This window comes from Babylonia areolata, chromosome 24 (genome assembly GCF_041734735.1).
Source record: "Babylonia areolata isolate BAREFJ2019XMU chromosome 24, ASM4173473v1, whole genome shotgun sequence".
Taxonomy (NCBI): domain Eukaryota; kingdom Metazoa; phylum Mollusca; class Gastropoda; order Neogastropoda; family Buccinidae; genus Babylonia; species Babylonia areolata.
This window is the reverse complement of record NC_134899.1, coordinates 2,943,649-2,965,800: the sequence shown is the minus strand read 5'-3', so window position 1 is coordinate 2,965,800 and position 22,152 is coordinate 2,943,649. Positions and strand designations below refer to the sequence as shown.

Genomic DNA, 22,152 nt, shown 5'->3' with positions numbered 1-22,152 from the left:
AAAGTATGCAACTACAAGGATCATAGTTCATTTAAAAATCAAATATCACCAGAGTAAGACAAGAATTAAACCAAAAAGCAGCACTTCCATATTTCACAAAAAAAAGAGGCATCACAGAAGAACAACGTTCTGGTTCTGGTTCTGGTTCTTGGTCACTTGTTCTTGTTCATGTTCTTCTTCGTCATTTTCGCCTTTTTTTGTCATCGTTTTTGCTGTTATCATCTTTATGTTGCTGTTATCATCATCATTTTCATCACTATCGACATCTGGAGGAGATTTTGCACAAAGGCTTCTCAGCACGAATTCTTGATCGTCGGCAGGGTAAGCGGAGTTGCTCCCCCTTCTTGTTCTTCTTTTCGTTTTTGTTTTTTTTTTTTTTTGTTCACGCTCTTCTTGTTCTTCTTCTTTGTTATCGCCTTACTGTTGTCGTCAACGTTGTGTTGCTGACACCATGATCATCTTCATCACTATCGACATTCGGTTGAGCTTCTGCGCCAAGGTCTCACAACACGAATTCATGATCGTCGGCAGGATACACGGCTTTCCTCCTCCTCATGCTTTCTTCTTCTTCTTCTTCTTCTTCTTCTTCATTGTAATCGTCTTTACTGTTGTCGTCAACGTTGTGTTGCTGACATCATGATATTCTTCATCACTATCGACATTCGGTTGAGCTTCTGTGCCAAGGTCTGACAACACGAACTCCTGATCTTCGGCAAAAATGTGGTCTTCTTGTTTTTCTTCTTCTTGTTCTTGTTCATGTTCTTCTTGTTCTCCTTCTTTATCGTCGTTATTGTCGTCATCGTTTTCGCGTTGTTGTCTCTCACTCCGTGTCTTCAAACATATATAAAATATGTATGTATCTGAATCCATTTGTGAATGCTTGTATGCGCGCGTGTGTGTATGCGCACGATGTGTGTGTGTGAGTGTGTGTGTCAATTTACGGGTGTGTGGTGAAAAAGTATGTAAGTGGAGCGTATACGACGCACGCATGGAGTCGCATTACTCAAGATTATCAAACGCCACACACACACACACACACACACACACAAACAAAACGACAACAACAACAAAACAAACAAACACAAAATCGAATGAATCATTGAAACGATTGTTTCTCATTCTGTCCAATTTACATCACCCCACCCACCCACCACCACCCCACCTTCCTCTCACACACCTCCCCCCTGGCCTCCCCGCCCCCACAACCTCCACCGCCCCCTCCCTTCCCCAACAGGTGTGCGTGTTGGTGGAGGTGGGCATCAGCATACTGTGGCTGCCGGTGATCCAGGCCTACCAGAGCGGCCAGCTGTGGAGCTACCTGCAGGCAGTGTCCTCCTACACCGCCCCCCCTTGGTGTGTGCTCTTCCTGCTGTCTCTCTTCTGGAAGAGGACCACAGAGCAGGTCAGTGTTCCTGGGAGTGTGAGGGGGTGGGGTAGGGGCTGAGGGGTGAGGATTGTGGTGTGTGGGGTGGGGGTGTAGTTTGGTGTGTGTGTGTGTGGGGGGGGGGGGGATGTAGTGTGGTGTGTGTGGTCTTCTTGCTGTGTCTCTTCTGGAAGAGGACCACAGAGCCAGTCAGTGTTCCTGGTGGTCTGAAGGGGTGGGAGGTGAGGGGTGCGGTTGTGATGTGTGGGGGTGGTGAGGGCGTGTATGGAGATTGTAGGTGTAGGGGGGGATTAGGCTGGTGTGTGTGTGATGAGGGCATGTGTGTGCGGGGGTTGGGGGTTGGGGGGGAAGGGATGGGGGGTTGGGGGCCGGGGGCGGTGTCTGGGGGGTTCGTGTGTGAGTGTGTATGTGTGTGGAGGGGGGTTTGGTGTGTGTATAGGGTGGGGATTGGTGTGTATGTGTGGGTGGTGGGGGTGATGGGTTGGTGTGTGTGTGTGTGTGTGTGTGTAATTTGTCTCACAGTCTGGAAAATGACGGACACCGCTGCGGACGGGAACATTTCGTGTTGAGACATGAGATGATCTGAAATCTGTAACCTCCCCTTCCCCTGTTGCACTTTCTCTGCTGCCATTGTTCCTTTTTCTTCTGGAATCCCTTCTTTTGTTTCCCCTTCTTGCTCTTCTTTTATTGTTGTCGTTGTTGTTGTTGTTCTGTATCTTGTTGTTGTTGTTGTCGTTGTCGTCGTCGTCGTCGTCGTTGTTGTTGTTGTTGTTGTTGTTCTTCTTCTTCATTTCTGTCTGTAGGGCAACTCCAGTGGTGTGGTTTTCATTTAGAAAAAAAGAAGAAAGAAAGAACCTTAAATCTGCAATTCCCCCCCCCTCCCCCCTTCCTCGTTCACCTCCCACTCCTTTTGCCGTGGGGTAGTGTATACTCTGTGCAGCTTAATTTGTTCGTTTTTGTTTTCATTATTGTTGCAACGGATTTTTTTTTCAAACTTTTATTATCATTATTATTATTTAGTTTTTTTGTATTTCCTGGACTAATTCATAGATTTTCTTAACGAGGACTGGATGAAAACAGATGTGGGTGGAGTGATGGCTTAGAGGTAACGCGTCCGCCTAGGAAGCGAGAAAATCTGAGCGCGCTGGTTCGAATCACGGCTCAGCCGCCGATATTTTCTCCCACTCCACTACACCTTGAGTGGTGGTCTGGACGCTAGTCATTCGGATGAGACGATAAACCGAGGTCCCGTGTGCAGCACGCACTTAGCGCACGTAAAAGAACCCACGGCAACAAAAGGGTTGTTCCTGGGAAAATTCTGTAGAAAAATCCACGTCAATAGGAAAAACAAATAAAACTGCACGCAGGAAAAATACAAAAAAATGGGTGGCGCTGTAGTGTAGCGACGTGCTCTCCCTGGGGAGAGAAGTCCGAATTTCACAGAGAAATCTGTTGTGATAAAAAGAAACACAAAATACAAAATAAGTACTTATATTCCTTTTCCCTCAATAAAGAAAAGAGATAGGTTCGTTTTCCATTGCCATTTCCCCTCCTTCTCCTTCGTACTCTTCGTTTCTGTCTGTAGGGCAACTCCACTGGTATGGTTTTCATTAAAAAAAAAACACACACCAAAAAACAAAACCAACAACAGCTGAGAAAGAAAGAAGTTTAAATCTGCAACCTTCACCTCTTCCTCCTGCCCTACCTTCTCCACCTCCTATCCCTTCTTTTTTGTGGAGCTTAATTTGTTCGTTTTTGTCTCCATTACTGTTGAAGCCTAATTTATGCACAAACAAACTTTTATTTATTTATTTATTCATTCATTTATTTGTTTGTTTATTCAGAACTGATGAAAGTAGGCCAATAGGTGCTTATATTCCTTTTCCCTCAATAAAAAAAAGTTTCCATCTCGATTGCGATTTCCATTTCTTCCCATCTTGTTGTTGTTGTTGTTTGTTGTTTGTTGTTGTTGTTGTTGTTGTTCTTCTTCTTCTTCTTCGTTTCTTTCTGTAGAGCAGTCTCCGGTGGTATGGTTTTCATTTAGCAAAAAACGAAAACGAAAGCGCCTTGAATCTGCAACCTTCCCCTCTTCCTCCCCACCTTCCCCCTCCTCCCACCCCCACCCCCTCCTCCTCCTCCCCCCTTCCCCTTCCTCCTCCTCCTCCTCTCTTCCTCCCCTTCCTTCTCTTCCTCCCCCTCCTCCCCGTCCTCCTCCTCCTGCCACTCCCACCTCTTCTTCTTCTTCCCATCTTGTCCAGGGCGCCTTCTGGGGCCTGATGATCAGCCTGGTGACGGGCATGGTGCGGATGGTGATGGACTTCATGATGCCGGCCCCGCTGTGTGGGAGCGAGGAGGGGCCGGACGACCGGCCCGCCGTGCTGAAGGACGTGCACTTCCTGCACTTCGCCGTCATCCTGACCGCCGTGTCCGCCTTCTCCACCGTCATCATCTCCCTCCTCACCAAGCCCAGACCCCCGGAGAAGGTGTGTGTGTGTGTGTGTGTGTGTGTGTGTGTGTGTGTGTGTGTGTGTGTTGTTTGTGGGATGGTGGTGCAGTGGAGTGTGTGTGTGTGGGGGGGGGCGGTGTTTGTGCGTGTGCGCACATACATACATTCATACGTTCAAGAATCCACGTACACACACACACACACACACACACACACACACACACACACACCGTCACCATACGTATTCATATATCTACACGTCAAAGACTTTATTGTTTGACCAAAAAGAAAGAAAACTTTGCGCCTGTCTTTGTTTCCTTGGCTGTGAGTCATCCTGTGAAACCTACTGTCTTTTCTGTGACAATACTTTGTATGAGAATTAAATACAAAATTGCGTGTTTGCTATTCTGCTTTCCACTCCGCAAGACCTACATATATTTCTGACCTCATCAGTGTTTACACTCCCGCAAGAAATCTCCGCTCTTCCTCTGACTGTTACCTTTTGAAACTTCCTCGTGTCAATACAAAAGCCTATGGTGAACGTTCTTTCTTCTTTGCTGCTCCTCACATCTGGAACAACCTTTCTCATCATATCCGTGCATCTGATTCTATATCTGCTTTTCGCTCATCACTAAAAACGCATCTTTTTAAAACCTATCAATAAGCACTCTCAGCTTCCATGTTCTCCACCCATGCCTTCTCACTTTGGATGTATGAAAAGAGGGAACGAAAGGGAGAGAGAGAGAGTGTGTGTGTGTGTGGGTGTGTGTGTGTGTGTGGTGGGGGTGGGGTGGGGGGGGGGGGGGTGGGGTGTTTGTGAGAAAGATTGGTCATGAATGTTTTATGTAACTTGTGATATTTTTCTTTCATGTAAAGCGCCCTGAGCTCTTGGAGAGAAAGGGCGCTATGTACATGCACGTTATTATTATTATTATTATTATTATAACTTATGGATGATGTATGTTTCTTTCTTTCCGACTCTGTCCACACCAACAAGGAGGAAGGTGGCAGAATGGTTCAGACGCTCAGCTGCCAATACAAAGAGTCCGTGAGGGTCTGGGTTCGAATCCCACTCTCGCCCTTTCTCCCAAATTTGACTAAAAAATCAAAGTGGTGGACAATAAAGAATGGTCCCGTGTGCAGCACGCACTTCGTACACTGGAAAAGATCTCATGGCAACAAAAGCTCTGGCCCCTTTCTCCCAAGTTTGACGGGAAAATCAATCTCAGGGTCACGTCATTCTCAGAGAATGATTTTGTTAAGGTTTAACACACGCACGCACGCGCGTCTTAATGTACACAGATACAGACAGAGGGACAGAGGCAGGGAGTTCCGGACTGTGGGGCAAAGACAGATTTTTTTTCCGCCAAAGGTCTCAAGGGAGAACCGAGGAATTGTCAGCAGAGTGTCAACTGAGCACATAGTGGGATAGTATAGATGGAAATCTGCAAGATACGGTGGCATATTGGTTTGCTAGACACACTGAAAGCAGAGACAAGCTACTTTGTATTGAACACTTGCTTTAACAGGAAGCCAGTGAAGTGTTCCGAGCAGTGATGTTGCACTCTCATGCCTGGGTTTGGTTTACGGAGTACGAGTCGGCCTGCATGATTTTGAATGCGTGGAAATTTGGTTAGTTTGTTAGCAGGGAGACCTGTGAGAAGAGAGCTGCAGTCATCTAATCTAGATAGTATGAAAGAAACTGCAAAGTATGTTGGCAGCAGCAGTGGAAAGGAAAGAGCGAATTTTGCCTTACCTACGTAGCTGACAGAACAGAGTACGGCACGGTACGGTGTTTGACATGTGCATCCATAGACAGTGTGTCATCTATGTAGATGCCAAAGTTTCCTACAGACTGAGAAAGGTATGTCACAGCCAGAGATGGACACAGAGGTAGAGGTGACCTGTTTACCTTTGATTTGGTGCCAGTGACAATTAGTTCATTTTTTTCCTCGTTCATCTTCAAGTTCTCATTCACGCACTCGGCGACATACTCAATGCTGTTTTTCAAAGTACACGCAAGAGATGGAAATTCTGGGGGTACAGTAGGGTTGTGGAGTGTAACGGATCTTTTTTTATTTATTTTTTTTTTTACTTAAATTCGTAGGCCTGTGTTATTTTCAACTGGCACTCCATCCGAACCAAAAAAGCAAAACACGAACGCGAATCAATTTTTTATTTTTTTATTTTTTTATTTTTAGAAGAACGCAAACTCACATTTTCTTTTACTTTTTAATTAACTTGATATTAATAAATATATAATCAAAGAAAGAAAAATAAGTGTTCATTTCCCAACTCACTCAAAAAATTTTTTTTTTCAACTCACTAAAAAAAAAAAATCAAAAAAAATCGTTTTTTCTCAACGCACTGAAAAAAATAACAAAAAGTAACTTCACACACACGCTACAATGACGGCTGCCCACATCTTAGCGCCGACACACCCCCGACGGACGCCGTGGAACACTGGGCACCACACCGATGGGTGGTCTACCGTTGCAAGTAGTTTTTGGCATGGCCGCTCTCCCTCAGCAGGTAGTCTCTCATCCGGGACGGCAGTGGACCAGCGTCTCCCTCAAAATGAAATGAAAGTATCCCCATAAGTCTCCAGACTCAACCAGCTATACCCAAATGTCTGCCCCCAATGAATGCAGATCAACCATTACATTCACATAAAGAAGCGTTAACGCTTACATCAAACCAAGCAGCTCCCAAAATTATTCGACTTGGAGCATCCCCAACATGAAAAATCAATATTCAACTCGCGTATTTTTTTAAGTAAAATCTTTTTCCACATTAAACACAAGTCAGTCTTAGCCGAATATTGGAAAAATTATCAAGAACAAAAATATTCAGTTTCTTCGGCAAAATAAAACAAATAAATAAATACCTCATCTCCAGAATGCCTCGATGCTGTTCGCAACGGGAATGCTTCTGGCCCATAAGTCAAACAGCAATGACTGGCATCAGCAAAAATAAACCAGTTCAGGGAAACGGAACGACGGGCGCAATAGCCGAGTGGTTAAAGCGTTGGACTGTCAATCTGAGGGTCCCGGGTTCGAATCACGGTGACGGCGCCTGGTGGGTAAAGGGTGGAGATTTTTACGATCTCCCAGGTCAACATATGTGCAGACCTGCTAGTGCCTGAACCCCCTTCGTGTGTATATGCAAGCAGAAGATCAAATACGCACGTTAAAGATCCTGTAATCCATGTCAGCGTTCGGTGGGTTATGGAATCAAGAACATACCCAGCATGCACCCCCCCGAAAACGGAGTATGGCTGCCTACATGGCGGGGTAAAAACGGTCATACACGTAAAAGCCCTCTCGTGTGCATACGAGTGAACGCAGAAGAAGGGAAACGGAACTGGCCTAATGTTAACAATTAACAGATTTAAAAAACGGCATTCACGTGCTTCACAATATATCGCACAACAGAACATCGGATGGGAACCTTATGTTCCTGCGTGAAAAAGTGTTCGCATTTTCAAGTAGACATAAAAATCAACACACACACAAAATACCATATAAAAAATTGTCACCGACAACACATGTACAAAGTGATTTGTTACATGGAGCTGGGAATACACATATTTTTATGTGTGTGTGTGTGTGTGTGTGTGAATGTGGGTCGGTATGTAAGTAGGTATGAATTTATGTGTGTGTACATTATGTATGTCTATGAATTTCTCTCTCTCTCTCTCTCTCTCTCTCTCTGCGTGTGTGTGTGTGTGTGTGTGTGTGTGTGTGTGTGTGTGTGTGTGTGTGTGTGTGTGTGTGTCCCTGTCTCACTGTCTCCCTGCCTCTGTCTCTTTCTACTGTCTGTCTTTCTGTCTGTCTGTATATATATATATATATATATATATATCTGTGTATGTCTCTCACACTCTTTCTCTCTGTTCCTCATGTCATCCTGCACCACTATCTGTTCTCCATCAGCTCCGTCGAGTGACGTGGTGGACTCGCCATGACCTCCAAGACCCCGAAGAGACAGAGTCAGAGGACGACTTTGCCGAGGATGAGGTCGATCAACTCTCCGTTCCCAGTGAGTGGCAGGGGGCCGAATAACTTACAGCGTTATTTGCTGACTTACTTTGTGTTGTGTTCTGTCGTGTCGTGTCGTGTCGTATCGTGTTGTGTTTTGTCGTGTTGTGATTGTATTGTATTGTGTTGTATTGTGTTGTATTGCATTGTATTGTAGTGTATTGTGTTGTATTGTGTTGTGTTGTGTCGTGTCGTGTCGTGTCTTGTCGGGCTGCGTTGCGGTTGCATTGCATTGCATTGACTTGTATTATTCTTTTGTCAGAACAATTTGATGCAATGTAATATAATGTAATCAAAAGAAATATATATAATACAAACATGTATGTATTTGTGGTTGGTTGTTTTTGTTTTGTTTTCAACCCAGAACGCCGCACCGTTGCCCGAAGGGTGTACTACTGGCTGTGTGGTATCGACGACACGCCCAGACCCAGACACACACAGGAAGAGAAGGAAGCCATTAAACGTAAGATGACGTCATTGGAAGAGAACCCGTATGCAGCTCGTCTGACTGCTGCCGTCGCTATCGGCACGGCCGCAGTTACCACTTTCATGCTGGGCTTTTTCAACTAAAGATGTGCCACCTGTTTCTCCGTTGTGGGTCGTTATTGGCTGTGTCTTTCGTCATGAAAGATTCAGTGGCTGTGTCTTTTGTCGTGAAAGATTCAGTGGCTGTGTCTTTTGTCGTGAAAGATTCAGTGGCTGTGTCTTTTGTCATGAAAGATTCAATGGCTGTGTCTTTTGTCATGAAAGATTCAATGGCTGTGTCTTTTGTCATGAAAGATTCAATGGCTGTGTCTTTTGTCATGAAAGATTCAATGGCTGTGTCTTGTGTCGTGAAAGATTCAGTGGCTGTGTCTTTCGTCATGAAAGATTCAATGGCTGTGTCTCTTGTAGTGGAAGATTCAGTGGCTGTGTCTTTTGTCATGAAAGATTCAATGGCTGTGTCTTTTGTCGTGAAAGTTTCAGTGGCTGTGTCTCTTGTCGTGAAAGATTCAATGGCTGTGTCTCTTGTCGTGAAAGATTCAGGGGCTGTGTCTTTTGTCGTGAAAGATTCAGCGGCTGTGTCTCTTGTCGTGAAAGATTCAATGGCTGTGTCTTTTGTTGTGAAAGATTCAGTGGCTGCTGTGTCTTTTGTCGTGAAAGATTCAATGCCTGTGTCTTTTGTAATGAAAGATTCAATGGCTGTGTTTTTTTCATGAAAGATTCAGTGGCTGTGTCTCTTGTCGTGAAAGATTCAATGGCTGTGTCTTTTGTCATGAAAGATTCAATGGCTGTGTCTTTTGTCCTGAAAGATTCAATGGCTGTGTCTTTTGTCCTGAAAGATTCAATGGCTGCTGTGTCTTTTGTTGTGAAAGATTCAGGGGCTGTATCTTATATCGTTAAAGATTCAATGGCTGTGTCTTTTGTCGCTGAAGATTCAATGGCTGTGTCTTTTGTCATGAAAGATTCAAAGGCTGTGTCTATTGTCGTGAATGATTCAATGCCTGTGTCTTTTGTAATGAAAGATTCAATGGCTGTGTTTTTTTCATGAAAGATTCAGTGGCTGTATCTTTTGTCATGAAAGATCCAATGGCTGTGTCTTTTGTCGTGAACGATTCAATGGCTGCTGTGTCTATTGTCATGAAACATTCAGTGGCTGTGTCTCTTGTCATGAAAGATTCAGTGGCTGTGTCTTTTGTCATGAAAGATTCAATGGCTGTGTCTTTTGTCATGAAAGATCCAATGGCTGTGTCTATTGTCATGAAAGATTCAATGGCTGTGTCTCTTGTCGTGAAAGATTCAATGGCTGTGTCTTTTGTCATGAAAGATTTAATGGCTCTGTCTTTTGTCATGAAAGATTCAATGGCTGTGTCTTTTGTCATGAAAGATTCAGTGGCTGTGTCTTTTGTCATGAAAGATTCAATGGCTGTGTCTTTGGTCATGAAAGATTCAATGGCTGCTGTGTCTATTGTCATGAAAGATTCAATGGCTGTGTCTCTTGTCGTGAAAGATTCAGTGGCTGTGTCTTTTGTCATGAAAGAGCCAATGGCTGTGTCTTTTGTCGTGAAAGATTCAATGGCTGCTGTGTCTATTGTCATGAAAGATTCAATGACTGTGTCTTTTGTCATGAAAGATTTAATGGCTGTGTCTTTTGTCATGAAAGATTCAATGGCTGTGTCTTTTGTCATGAAAGATTCAATGACTGTGTCTTTTGTCATGAAAGATTTAATGGCTGTGTCTATTGTCGTGAAAGATCCAATTGCTGTGTCTATTGTCGTGAAAGATTCAATGCCTGTGTCTTTTGTAATGAAAGATTCAATGGCTGTGTTTTTTTTTCATGAAAGATTCAGTGGCTGTATCTTTTGTCATGAAAGATTTAATGGCTGTGTCTATTGTCGTGAAAGATCCAATGGCTGTGTCTATTGTCGTGAAAGATTTAATGCCTGTGTCTTTTCTCATGAAAGATTCATTGGCTGTGTCTATTGTTGTGAAAGATTCAATGCCTGTGTTTGTTGTCATGAACCATTCAGTGGCTGTGTCTCTTGTCATGAAAGATTCAATGGCTGTGTCTTTTGTCATGAAAGATTCAATGGCTGTGTCTTTTGTCGTGAAAGATTCAATGGCTGTGTCTTTTGTCATGAAACATTCAGTGGCTGTGTCTCTTGTCGTGAAAGATTCAATGGCTGTGTCTTTTGTCGTGAAAGATTCAATGGCTGTGTCTTTTGTCGTGAAAGATTCAATGGCTGTGTCTTTTGTCATGAAAGATTCAATGGCTGTGGGGGGTTTTTTTGGGGTTTTTTTTTGTTTGTTTGTTTTTCCCGGACTTTCTTGGGTCGACCACCGTTTTATTTTGTATATGAATTCATTATGACAATTCAGAGTAGATGGAAAAGAAAGGGGGAAAAACAAAGAAAGAAAAAAAAATGAATACAGTGTAAATTAACAATAACATCGTCATCATAAGTCATTATACTTATAACATATTGTTCTATCAATTTGGTCAAGGTGGACACATTTTCATCATATGTAACAGTGCAGTTTTATAACATGTAATAGACATTATATCTAGCATCAGCATAGAGTTATGGACACTTTGCTTAGCTAACGTAATGTGGAAAGAACACAACCCACACATGGGATATCTTATGTATGAACACATTTCCTCTAGTTTTCTATACGTGATTATATAAAACACCCATTACACAGTCATGTTAAACATTAGTACTGCAGACACATAAGTGCACATGAATACACACATGCATATATTATTTACATACTCGCATGCTTACACATTCACGTACATCTGTTCAAGTTAATATATATATATATATATATATATATATATATATATATATATATATATATATATATATATATATCATTGAGCCTTCGTTATTATTGTGCATTTTGATCTTTCATAATATTTTGTTAAGGGTTATTGTTTTCAAGAAGTTCTATATATGGACACCATTTTCTCATTAATACAACGCGTAACATTTCCGTTGAATGCATATATCTTTCTACTTTATAAGTATTTCTTAAATCATTCAAAAAGTGCTCTATACATGGTTTAATCTTATTTATTCTGCATTTATAAACAAAATATTTTGCAACAAGAATAATATAGTTGAAAGTTTCATCTATTTTTGTAATTTCATCATTTCCAAATAGAACTAATTCTATGTTTAACTTAACGTTTGAGCAAGTATCACATCTTTCTTTTAAAACGTTCTCTAATTCCTTCCAAAACAATTGAGAGAACTTGCAAAACCATAGATAATGTTGTACTGAATCTATTTCATTTTTACAGAAATTGCACTTGTCACTGTTTGTAATACCCATTTTCTTCAGAATTTTGTTTGTAACTAAAATGTTGTGACAAATTCTAATTTGAAACCGTTTCAATTTTATCTCTTTTACTTTTTTTTATTTGCTTCATGGTGGTTACCCAATTAACGATGATATCTAATTTTTGCTCCCACTTAGCAAAAGAATTTATATGTAAAAAAAGAGTGGTTCAAGAAGTATATCATAATATATTTGCGAGCTTTTCATAGTAGAGGATATTAAGTGTAGTGCTTTCGATTGTTCATTACAGGTTTTATCACTTAGATAAATATTATGTGTAATTAAGTAACTTTTTATCGAATGTATCAATCCCATATACACTAAATAATTTACATTAATATTATATCTTTCTGTAAAGCACGTGTAACTAAGGAAGCACCCATTCTCATCAACAACATCTCTAACCAGATATATATTCTTATTTGTCCAACATTTGTAGTGGATTGTGTTGTTACCAACTCTAAAATTTGTCGTTATAAAAGAGGGGCTCTGCAAGTACCTCGTGTGGCTCTTTTAATTCTATTTGTTTCGTAAAATTCGTGTATGCCTGAAAAACATCTTTCCAAAATTGGTTACATTCGATAGTTAGAAACTTTCGTGAACCATACAGATGTAGTGAGTTAATTTCTTGGCATTTTATAAGTAAGATTCTCTTCCACTTTGGTGTTCCTGTGTATAATTTCCTTATCCATGTTATCTTAAGAGCATGTATAAACTTTTCTATGTCTGCTATACCTATTCCTCCATTTGCAACATTATGTATCGAGTATTTTCTTTTAATTTTATCTGGCTTTTTAACCCATACGAATTCATAGCATAGTCTCTGTAATTCTTTTATTTCTTTGTCTGGAGGGTTTGGAAGAAGAATCCATAAGTATATTAGCTTTGAAAGTATGAGAGATTTGTGAATAGCAATTCTACCGAGGGGTGTGCATATACGCTTTGACCAAATCTTGAATTTTTTTGCTTCTGTTAATTTATCCATTGTATTCACTTCAGTTATTTTTGATAGATCGTTTAAAACCATATACCTAAAATCTTGAACTTGGGGGGGTTCCATTTCATATTCTTTTCTGGGAGATATTTCCTTTTCGAATTTCTCATACACCCTAACCAAACATTTAGCGTTTTGTCATAATTTAACTTCAGACCTGAAAATTCTTCAAATCTATTTAGTGTTCCGAATAATTTCTCATACGATTCTTTATCTCCCTCTAACGTAAATGTTGTGTCGTCAGCAAACTGACGGTGTTCAATATGCTAATGCCTTTAATACCCTTTATTTACTTACTTTTTCACCCTGAGATGCCCATCTTGCTTTAGATCTTAAAGCTATGCCTTTCATTTTCAATTTCCTTAATTGTATGAGCTCTTCCGTCTTCTCCTGCAATTCTCTAATTATATTACATGACCGAACTTCCTTTTCGAGTCTTTGTATTTCCTTTTCTAATATTTTCCTCTTTTTCTATTTGTTGCTTTTTCTTTCTTATTCCAAAAGTTATAGTTTTTGCTCTTATCTCCATTATCAACGCATCTAAAAAGAGCTGACTGCTTATAGTAAACTGAATTTCATCATTCGGGATATTACATATACTTTCTCGTGTGTAAGGTAATACTGCATACTGTTCCTTTATTTTCTCTATTGCTTCTTTCACTAACTTTAATATAATCACTGTCTCTAAGTAAAGATGGGTTAAATTTCCAAAAAGGTTTTCTTTTGGGTTCTGTATTAAATACTAAGTCAACTTTGACTAAAGAGTGGTCACTTATATAATCGTACAAAATATCAGCGTCTTTAACATCAGTAACCAGGTCTCCTCCAAGTGTATCTTAAGACTTCAGTATTGAGTTCCCTCCATATATCTACTAACTGTAAATCATATAACATCTTTAAAACTCTTTCTTGTGCTCCTTGATTATTCACATGCTTATAATTGTGGTAGTCTACTTTGGGATTCATTACTAAATTCCAATTCCCTCCCATTATAACGTTAGAAATTTCTTGCTTTTCAACTTTTTTCTGAATTTCTTCAAAGAATATAGGGTCATCTCTGTTAGGGCCATAAAGGTTTACCAATAGAATTTCGATATCAAATATGTTTAAGACCAAAATGATATAATTACCATGAGTATCTGTAATGTTTGTTTTTTTTTGTTTTTTTGTTGTTGTTGTTTTTTTTAACTGAAAGTTGTTATTCAGCAAGATAGCTACTCCTCGTGACCTAGAATTATTAGATGAAAAAACACATTCATAACCCCATTCAGCCCTTATTTGTCTCTCCATCTGTTTTGTAAAGTGTGTATCTTGTAAAAAATAGACTGAATATTGTTTTTGTCTTAAGTATTGTAAAACATCTTTCCTTTTTTGAAACGCACCTAGCCCCTGGCAATTTAAGGATATTTTTAGACTATTCATGAGTGAATTGTATATTGGACCACACATATTGCACCATTAATATTTCAAAAACAAAGTTTTCCACCTGTACCATTTTTTCTAATCTAAGAAATAAATAAAAGAACAAGAACGATAATGAATTCTTTGTTCTTTACAAACTGAAGCATCAGACTCTCAAATATTTGGCGAAAGTCAAATGAAATATATGAAAAAGAAAGAAACAAGACAAAATATTTTCCATTCACACAAAAATACACATACATTGGCAAAGAAGAAAAGCAAACAAGTAAACAAAAACAAACAAACAAAAAACAGACACCTGTTTCCCTCTGACCATCCTTGGCGATCAGGGAACACAACATTGCACAACTTTTCATGTTTGATTTCATAAAGCCGTATTTCACGAAACTCCTTCCCATTCTCGTGGAAAGTATTTTTTACAAAATGTGTGTGTGTGTGTGTGTGTGTGTGTGTGTGTGTGTGAGCGCGCGCGCGCGCGCACGTGTGTGTGTGTGTATGTGTGCGTGCGCGTGTGTGTAAGTCAACGCGCGTGTGTGTACAAAACTTGTCAAAATCGTGCGAGCGGTTTTGTCTTCTCTTTTTCTCTGTCTTTTCAGATTTTTTAACAAATTAGCAAAACTCAAAACAACTAAGACAATATTCACATAACATTCGTGCCAGTATGCTCTGATTTTTTTAACTCACTCGGAGATCCCGAACCATCAATGGAACCTGGAGCACGTGCGACACAACCGTACTCACTTCGCCCGCAGTCACCTTTGTGTACAAGTTCGCGCGAACGTGTGTGTGTGTGTGTGTGTGTGTGTGTGCGTGCGTGTGAGTGAGTGAGTGCGCGTGCGTGTGTGTGTGTGTGTGAGCGTGTATGCGTGCGTGTAGCAGGAACGAAAACATACATAATCAGCTAAGCATGTATCTCGAGAGCATGAGCAAAGGCAGGCCACACCTGCGACCCGACCTGCTCCACGATTCACAACAACCAAGCACAACCATCACAAATCGTACACAGTGATGCACTGTGATTCACAACACAAAAAGACTGACTCATCGCAAAATGCCAAACAACCCCACACACAAATCGGACAGGCGAAAAAAGCACGATTTCAGTAACTTCAAAAAGCAGTCTCTCAATAAGGAGAGCAAAAGAAAAAAAATAATATTCGCGAGAGACAATAATAGATAATAATAGATAATGTCTGAATACGAAACCGTGTGTATGTATGTGGAGGCGGGGGTGTGCATGTATGTGCGCGCATACGTGTGTGTGCGCATGTGTGTGCGTGGGTATGTGTGTGTGTACTGGTGGGAAGATGGGTGAAGTGTTTTGATATGCATTCCGTCCAAGCACGTGAACGAGTAAAAAATATGATTGTTTATGTATCCATTTTTCACAAACATATTTACAAACACCATGGCATTAGGTGCTTTGTCAGTTCGGGTCGACAGAAAGGAAAAAAAACAACAACAACAAAAAAACAACAACAACAAAAAACAACAACAACAAGTATTAACAAATAACAAATGGATCAATCAATCAATCAATCAATCAATCAAGTCACCAGTGAATCACCCTGCAAAATATGAACTAGATGATTAATGGACAAGCTAACACGCCTACCTTATTCCCCTACTCCCCCCCACATAGAAATATCATCTTATACATCATCATCTAATTCGTGCTTTTGATATATTTCGATCTGCCTTCCATATGATACCCCTCCCCCTGCTTTAACCAGTATGTCTGTCGGTCTGCCTGTCTGTCTGTCCTTCTGTGTGTGTGTGCGCGCGTGTGTGTGTAAACCATCTGTCACTCTTCTTCCTTGTTTTCTTCCCCTCCACCCATCGTCTTTCAGTCACCCCCTCTCCCCTTTTCTTCCCCCCCACCCCCCACCTCCCTCGCCGCCATACATCAGGTTTTGATCTCTGCAGCATCTTTGAATGGTGATGGGTTTTTGTTGACTTTGTGACACCGTGGAGGGAGCCTTGTCAGGCCAACATTCCGCAGATGAAGACATCTGGGAGAGGACTGGCAAGTCGTGTGCTGTTTATCTTTCCTTTGTGTGCGTGCCCCCAGGGCCCGTGAGCATGAGCGTGGAGGTGCGGGTGAATGCACACACACACACACACACACACACACACACTAATCCGCTTGCGCGCGCTTACAAACACACACACGCACACACGCGCGCGCGCGCGCGCGCGCTTACATACTCACAATCAAACACGCACACGCTCATACTCACCCTCACATACACACACAGTCACACACACACACACACACACACACACACACACACACACACACACGCACCAACACACCAATCCGCTTGCGCGCGCGCACAAATACACACACACACACACACACATGCACACGCACGCGCTTACATACACACAATCCAACACGCACACACTCATACACATCCTCACATACACACACTCACACTCACACACACACACACACACACACAGACACACACACACACACACACACACACACACGACTCTTCCACCTTTGCCATCTCAAAGTCTACCCCCTCCGTAAAATACACAATCAAGATCACTCAAACGAGAAATCATACTATAAACTGAGCACAATCTTTGATTCTCTGGCACTGAAAAATCGGCGAAACAGTCCTGATAAGGTGTGTCTCTCAGACCAACAAGAAGAAGAAGAAGAGAAGACTTGGTAAGATTCAAGGCTTTCAGCAAGGCTGATAAAGAAAGTAGGTTGATTTTCTTATCAGCGACATGATCTTCGTGTACTGGAAATTGATCTGAGCACACACAACCTGTGGAGGTGAAGCCTTTGCCTTGTCCCTGTGTTCTGAACAGAGGAACAAGACTTTGGTTCATACTGGTCTGATACATTACTGCATCGGCTTTTGGTTTCATTCAGACGGTGAGTCAAATTCGAGAGAGATTTATCATTTTGGTGTGTTCCTTCTTCTTCTTCTTCTTCTCTTTTCCTTCTTGTTGTTGTTGTTCTCTATCTTTGTTATCATTGTTATTGTCATTTACCATTGCTGTTGTTGTTGTTGTTCTTCTTCTTCTCTTTTCCTTCTTGTTGTTGTTGTTCTCTATCTTTGTTATCATTGTTATTGTCATTTACCATTGCTGTTGTTGTTGTTCTTCTTCTTCTTCTCTTTTCCTTCTTGTTGTTGTTGTTCTCTATCTTTGTTATCATTGTTATTGTCATTTACCATTGCTGTTGTTGTTGTTCTTCTTCTTCCCACTCCTCCTCTTCCTCCTTCTTCTTCTTCTACTGTTGTTGTTGCTGCTGCTGGTGTTGTTGTTGTTGTCATTTTTCTTCTCCCCTCCCCCCTCCCCCTTCTTCTTCTTCTTTCTCCACCTTTCCTCCTTTTCCTCTTTCTGTGCATGTCATGTGAACTATCGGAACTCAAAACGAATGTGTTGATTCTGACATCATATTCTTTGTCCTTTGATAACCTGTAAGGTAATGACCATGAAGGTGGAGACCTACTTCCGTTTACAATGCGGCAGAAAGACGAAGGACTCATTCTTTTCGAAGCACAAGCAAAAACAACACATGAATATGATACAATGACGACAATGATGATGATGATTATGCTGCTGCTGCTGCTGCTGCTGGTGATGATGATGATGGTTGTGGTGGTGGGGAGGAGGAGGAGGGGGAGGAGAAAGCTGGTAGTGATGACGGTTTGATGGAAGAGGAAAACAACGGGGTGAAAACTGCTTGAAACAACATCATCGACACAACAACAACAACAGATCACTTCAGTGGCAACGATCATAATGTAATGATGGCGATAGCAATGATAACGACAACAATGACGACAATGATAATATATTTATGATTAACAACAACAACAACAACAACAACAAAAATCAGAAAACAGCGGAATCCACCTTTTGGTTGCAGATTCTTGGCGAATTGAGATCAGTCTGACACGAGTTTGAAGTATAGTGATGACACGTTGTGTATTTTGCAGCGGTGTGATTGATTTTGATTATAAAAAGTAATGCAGTCCCCACAGGGAGATTGAACTAAAGAATGATGAGTGACATCCTGACCTGTAAGCTCTGTCTTGTCTCAGTGAGGTGACAGCCCTTCACTGACATCCTGACCTGTAAGCTCTGTCTTATCTCAGGGAGATGACAGCCCTTCACTGACATCCTGACCTGTAAGCTGTGTCTTATCTCAGTGAGGTGACAGCCCTTCACTGACATCCTGACCTGTAAGCTGTGTCTTATCTCAGTGAGGTGACAGCCCTTCACTGACATCCTGACCTGTAAGCTGTGTCTGATCTCAGTGAGGTGACAGCCCTTCACTGACATCCTGACCTGTAAGCTGTGTCTTATCTCAGTGAGGTGACAGCCCTTCAGTGACATCCTGACCTGTAAGCTGTGTCTGATCTCAGTGAGGTGACAGCCCTTCAGTGACATCCTGACCTGTAAGCTGTGTCTTATCTCAGTGAGGTGACAGCCCTTCACTGACGTCCTGACCTGTAAGCTCTGTCTTACCTCAGTGAGGTGACAGCCCTTCACTGACATCCTGACCTGTAAGCTGTGTCTTATCTCAGTGAGGTGACAGCCCTTCACTGACATCTTAACATCTAAGCTCCGTGTTGCAGTTGCTACATGTGCGGATTTTTTTAAATTTTATATATTAAAAAAAATTGTGTGTGTGTGTGTGTGTGCGTGTGTGTGTGTGTGTGTGTGTGTGTGTGTGTGTGTGTGCATGCGCGCGCGCGCGCTCGTGTGTGTGTATGTGTGTGTGTGTGTGCGTGCATGCGTGCGCGCGTGTGTGTGTGTGTGTGTGTGTCCCCATTCATTTTCCTTCTACATATCTTTCACTTCATAAGATTTCCATACATTCACTTATCTGTTTGTTTTGTCAGTTCATTCTGTTTCATTTGAAGTTGATAGTTGACACAAACCAAGGGTCTGAAGACTATAATTATCAGCGCGTTCATGCCAAAGTCAGGCATCCGTCCCTCGTTTTTCTTGTTTTTCTTTCTTTTTTTTTCTTCTTTTTTTTCTTTCTTTCTTTTTTTTTTCTTTTTCTTTTTTTTTTTAATCATCAACAAATGTGGTGTAGCATAGGTGTATGGATTAGTCTGCATGCTGTGAAACCTGACTGGAAGAGAGAGTGTGTTGCAGACAACATGGACCTCAGTGCACGCAGCCTGTTGCTGTGTGTGGTGCTGGGAGTGTGTCACGCGGCTGACCCTTTGACCAGCCTCTCTTCAAATGCTGCCCGCTTGGCTCGCAAGGTTTTCCTCCTCCTCCTTGTCTTCTCCCTTCTCCTCCTCCACCTTCTGCTCCTCCTCCTCCCCCTCCTCCACATCCTCCCACTCCTCCCCCTCCTCCTCCACCTCCTCCCCCACCTCCACATCCTCCCACTCCTCCCCCTCCTCCTCCACCTCCTCCCCCACCTCCACATCCTCCCCCTCCTCCCCTCCTCCTCCACCTCCTCCCCCACCTCCACTCCTCCCCCACCTCCACATCCTCCCCCACCTCCACATCCTCCTCCTCCTCCACCTCCTCCCCACCTCCCCCTCCTCCCCTCCTCCACCTCCTCCCCCACCTCCACCTCCTCCCCCTCCTCCACCTCCTCCCCCACCTCCACCTCCTCCCCCACCTCCACCTCCTCCCCCTCCTCCTCCTCCTCTTCCCCCTCCTCCACCTCCTCCTCCTCCTCCTCCCCCTCCTCCTCCTCCCCCTCCCCAACCTCCTCCTCCTCCCCTCCTCCTCCCCCTACTCCTCCTCCCCCTCCTCCCTCTCTTCCTCCACCTCTTCCTCCTCCTCCACCTCTTCCTCCTCCCCCTCCTCTTCCCCATTCCTCCCCCTCCTCCCTCCACCTCTTCCTCCTCCTCCTCCACCTCTTCCTCCTCCACCTCCCCCTCCTCCTCCCCCTACTCCTCCCCCTCCTCCCTCTCTTCCTCCACCTCTTCCTCCTCCACCTCCACCTCTTCCTCCTCCCCCTCCTCCTCCCCCACCTCCTCCTCCTCCCCTCCTCTCCCTCCTCCCTCTCTTCCTCCACCTCTTCCTCCTCCCCCTCCTCCTCCACCCCCCCTTCTCCCACTTCTCCCCAACCACCTCCTCCCCCTCCTCCTCCTCCCCCTCCTCCCCCTCCTCCCCCACCTCCTACTCCTCCTCCCCCTCCTCCTCCTTTACCTCTTGCCCCTCTTTCTCTGCTCCTCCTCCTCTTCTGCCTCCTTATCATCTTTGTTGTTGTTCGTCTTCTTCTTCTCCTTTATTTTCGAAGCAGGTGATTTTAGACGGATCGCATTGTACATTTTTACGTTATTTAATTTTCTTTCAAGAATGACATCCACCTCCTGATTACACACTTGAAGAGCTTTTACGATGATGACGGAATCATTTATGTGAAAAACGAAAATTACTATTTTCCTATTTTTTGACAAAATTATTAAAAAAAAACCCAACAACACGCGAACGATTTCCCTCTCTCCAATATTAATATTTATGTTCGCAATATTTCTGATCAAGTAAAAATGATCATTCATAGGGACTGAACATTTCTTGGTTGACACTATCATAATGACAAGCCAACACACATAGTAAGACGCACACAAATTCCTCACAGAACTTCTACAATCTGACACGAACGAAGTGCACGTTTTCGATCTTAGATTAAAACGTGGCCTCATCTCCACAGGGCAGGAGGCCGCTGGTATCAGATCTTGCCTGTAATCTGAGGAAAGTTTTATTTCGTGTCAATAAAAGTTGTACAACATACATATAGCTGAAAGATAAAGATAAAATGTCATTCTGGAAATTTTTGGGCTCGTTGTGTTGTGCTGTGCTATATCGCTTCGTGGTATGTTGTGTTGTGTTGTGTCGTTTCGTGTTGTGCTGTGCTGTGCTGTGTCGTTTCGTGTTGTGCTGTGCTGTGCTGTGCTGTGCTGTGTCGGTTCGTGCTGTGCTGTGCTGTGTCGGTTCGTGTTGTGTTGTGCTGTGTTGTGTTGTGTTGTATTGTGTTGTGTCGGTTCGTGCTGTGCTGTGCTGTGTTGTATTGTGTTGTGCTGTGCTGTACCACACCACACCACACCACACCACACCACACCACGCCACGCCACACCACACCACACCACTCCACACCACACCACACCACAACACAACACAACACAACACAGCACAACACACCACACCACACCGCACCACACCTCACCACACCACACCACACCACAGCACAACACACCACACCAATTCATCTCCACACCACACCATCTCCACACCACACCACACCATCTCCACACCAGAACACACCACACCACACCATGTCCACACCACACCACACCACAACATCCAACCCGGGGTCAACAGCCGAGTGATTAAAGCGTTGGACTTTCAATCTGAGGGTCCCGGGTTCCAATCTCGCTAACGGCACCTGATGGGTAAAGGGTGGAGATTTTTCCGATCTCCCAGGTCAACATATGTACAGTTGACACCTGCCAGTGCCTGAACCCCCTTCGTGTGCATACGCACGCAGAAGATCAAATACGCACGTTAAAGATCCTGTAATCCATGTCAGCGTTTGGTGGGTTATGGAAACAAATAGATACCCAGCATGCACCCCCCCCCACCCCCCAATCCCCGAAAAGTAGTATGACTGCCTACATGGCGGGGTAAATAAGCAAAACGGCCCTTCACGTAAAATGGTATACATGTCTGAGTGTGTATGCTTGCGTGACTCAAACCTTACTGAATGAAACAGGAAACGAATGATGAGCGCCCACTGGCAGCCGTCTACCCAGGCAGTAGGCAGCCTGTTGTGTAAATGGCTCTGTGTTTGTAAAACGCTTAGAGTCTGGTTTCCGACCGTGGATAGGCGATATATAAGTATCCGAATCAGTCATTCATTCATTCGTTCGTTTATAGATTCATTCATTCATTCATTCATTCATTCACCCCCTCCATCCCCTGTCCACCACAGCTGGACGCCCTGAACGACAGCTTGGTGCACGTGCAGTCGGTGCTGTCCACTAAACAGAACTGGCTGGACCGCGACAGTTCCCGGTTGACCCATGACGGG

General features: G+C 43.0%; 2 protein-coding genes across 6 annotated transcripts in view; both read left to right on the top strand.

Annotated features, from left to right (window-relative positions):
- LOC143298740 (sodium/glucose cotransporter 4-like) overlaps positions 1-8,900 on the top strand; it is a 55,912-nt gene extending 47,012 nt beyond the window's left edge. For all 4 annotated transcript variants that reach the window (XM_076611674.1, XM_076611673.1, XM_076611672.1 and 1 more), the window contains exons 13-16: positions 1,235-1,402; positions 3,643-3,867; positions 7,766-7,871; positions 8,235-8,900. In XM_076611674.1, the coding sequence (XP_076467789.1) occupies positions 1,235-1,402; positions 3,643-3,867; positions 7,766-7,871; positions 8,235-8,440 (705 nt within the window). In that variant the 3' untranslated portion in view covers positions 8,441-8,900. The remainder of the gene's footprint in view (positions 1-1,234; positions 1,403-3,642; positions 3,868-7,765; positions 7,872-8,234) is intronic.
- Positions 8,901-16,862: 7,962 nt separating this feature from the next.
- The window catches only part of LOC143299010 (uncharacterized), a 10,740-nt gene continuing 5,450 nt past the window's right edge, over positions 16,863-22,152 (top strand). The window contains exons 1-3 of one of the 2 annotated variants that reach the window (XM_076612082.1): positions 16,863-17,010; positions 19,257-19,366; positions 22,054-22,152. The exon at positions 22,054-22,152 is cut by the window's right edge and continues 109 nt beyond it. In XM_076612082.1, the coding sequence (XP_076468197.1) occupies positions 19,259-19,366; positions 22,054-22,152 (207 nt within the window). In that variant the 5' untranslated portion in view covers positions 16,863-17,010; positions 19,257-19,258. Of the gene's footprint in view, positions 17,011-19,253; positions 19,367-22,053 lie in introns of both variants that reach the window. The other variant, XM_076612081.1, reaches the window with a different exon arrangement.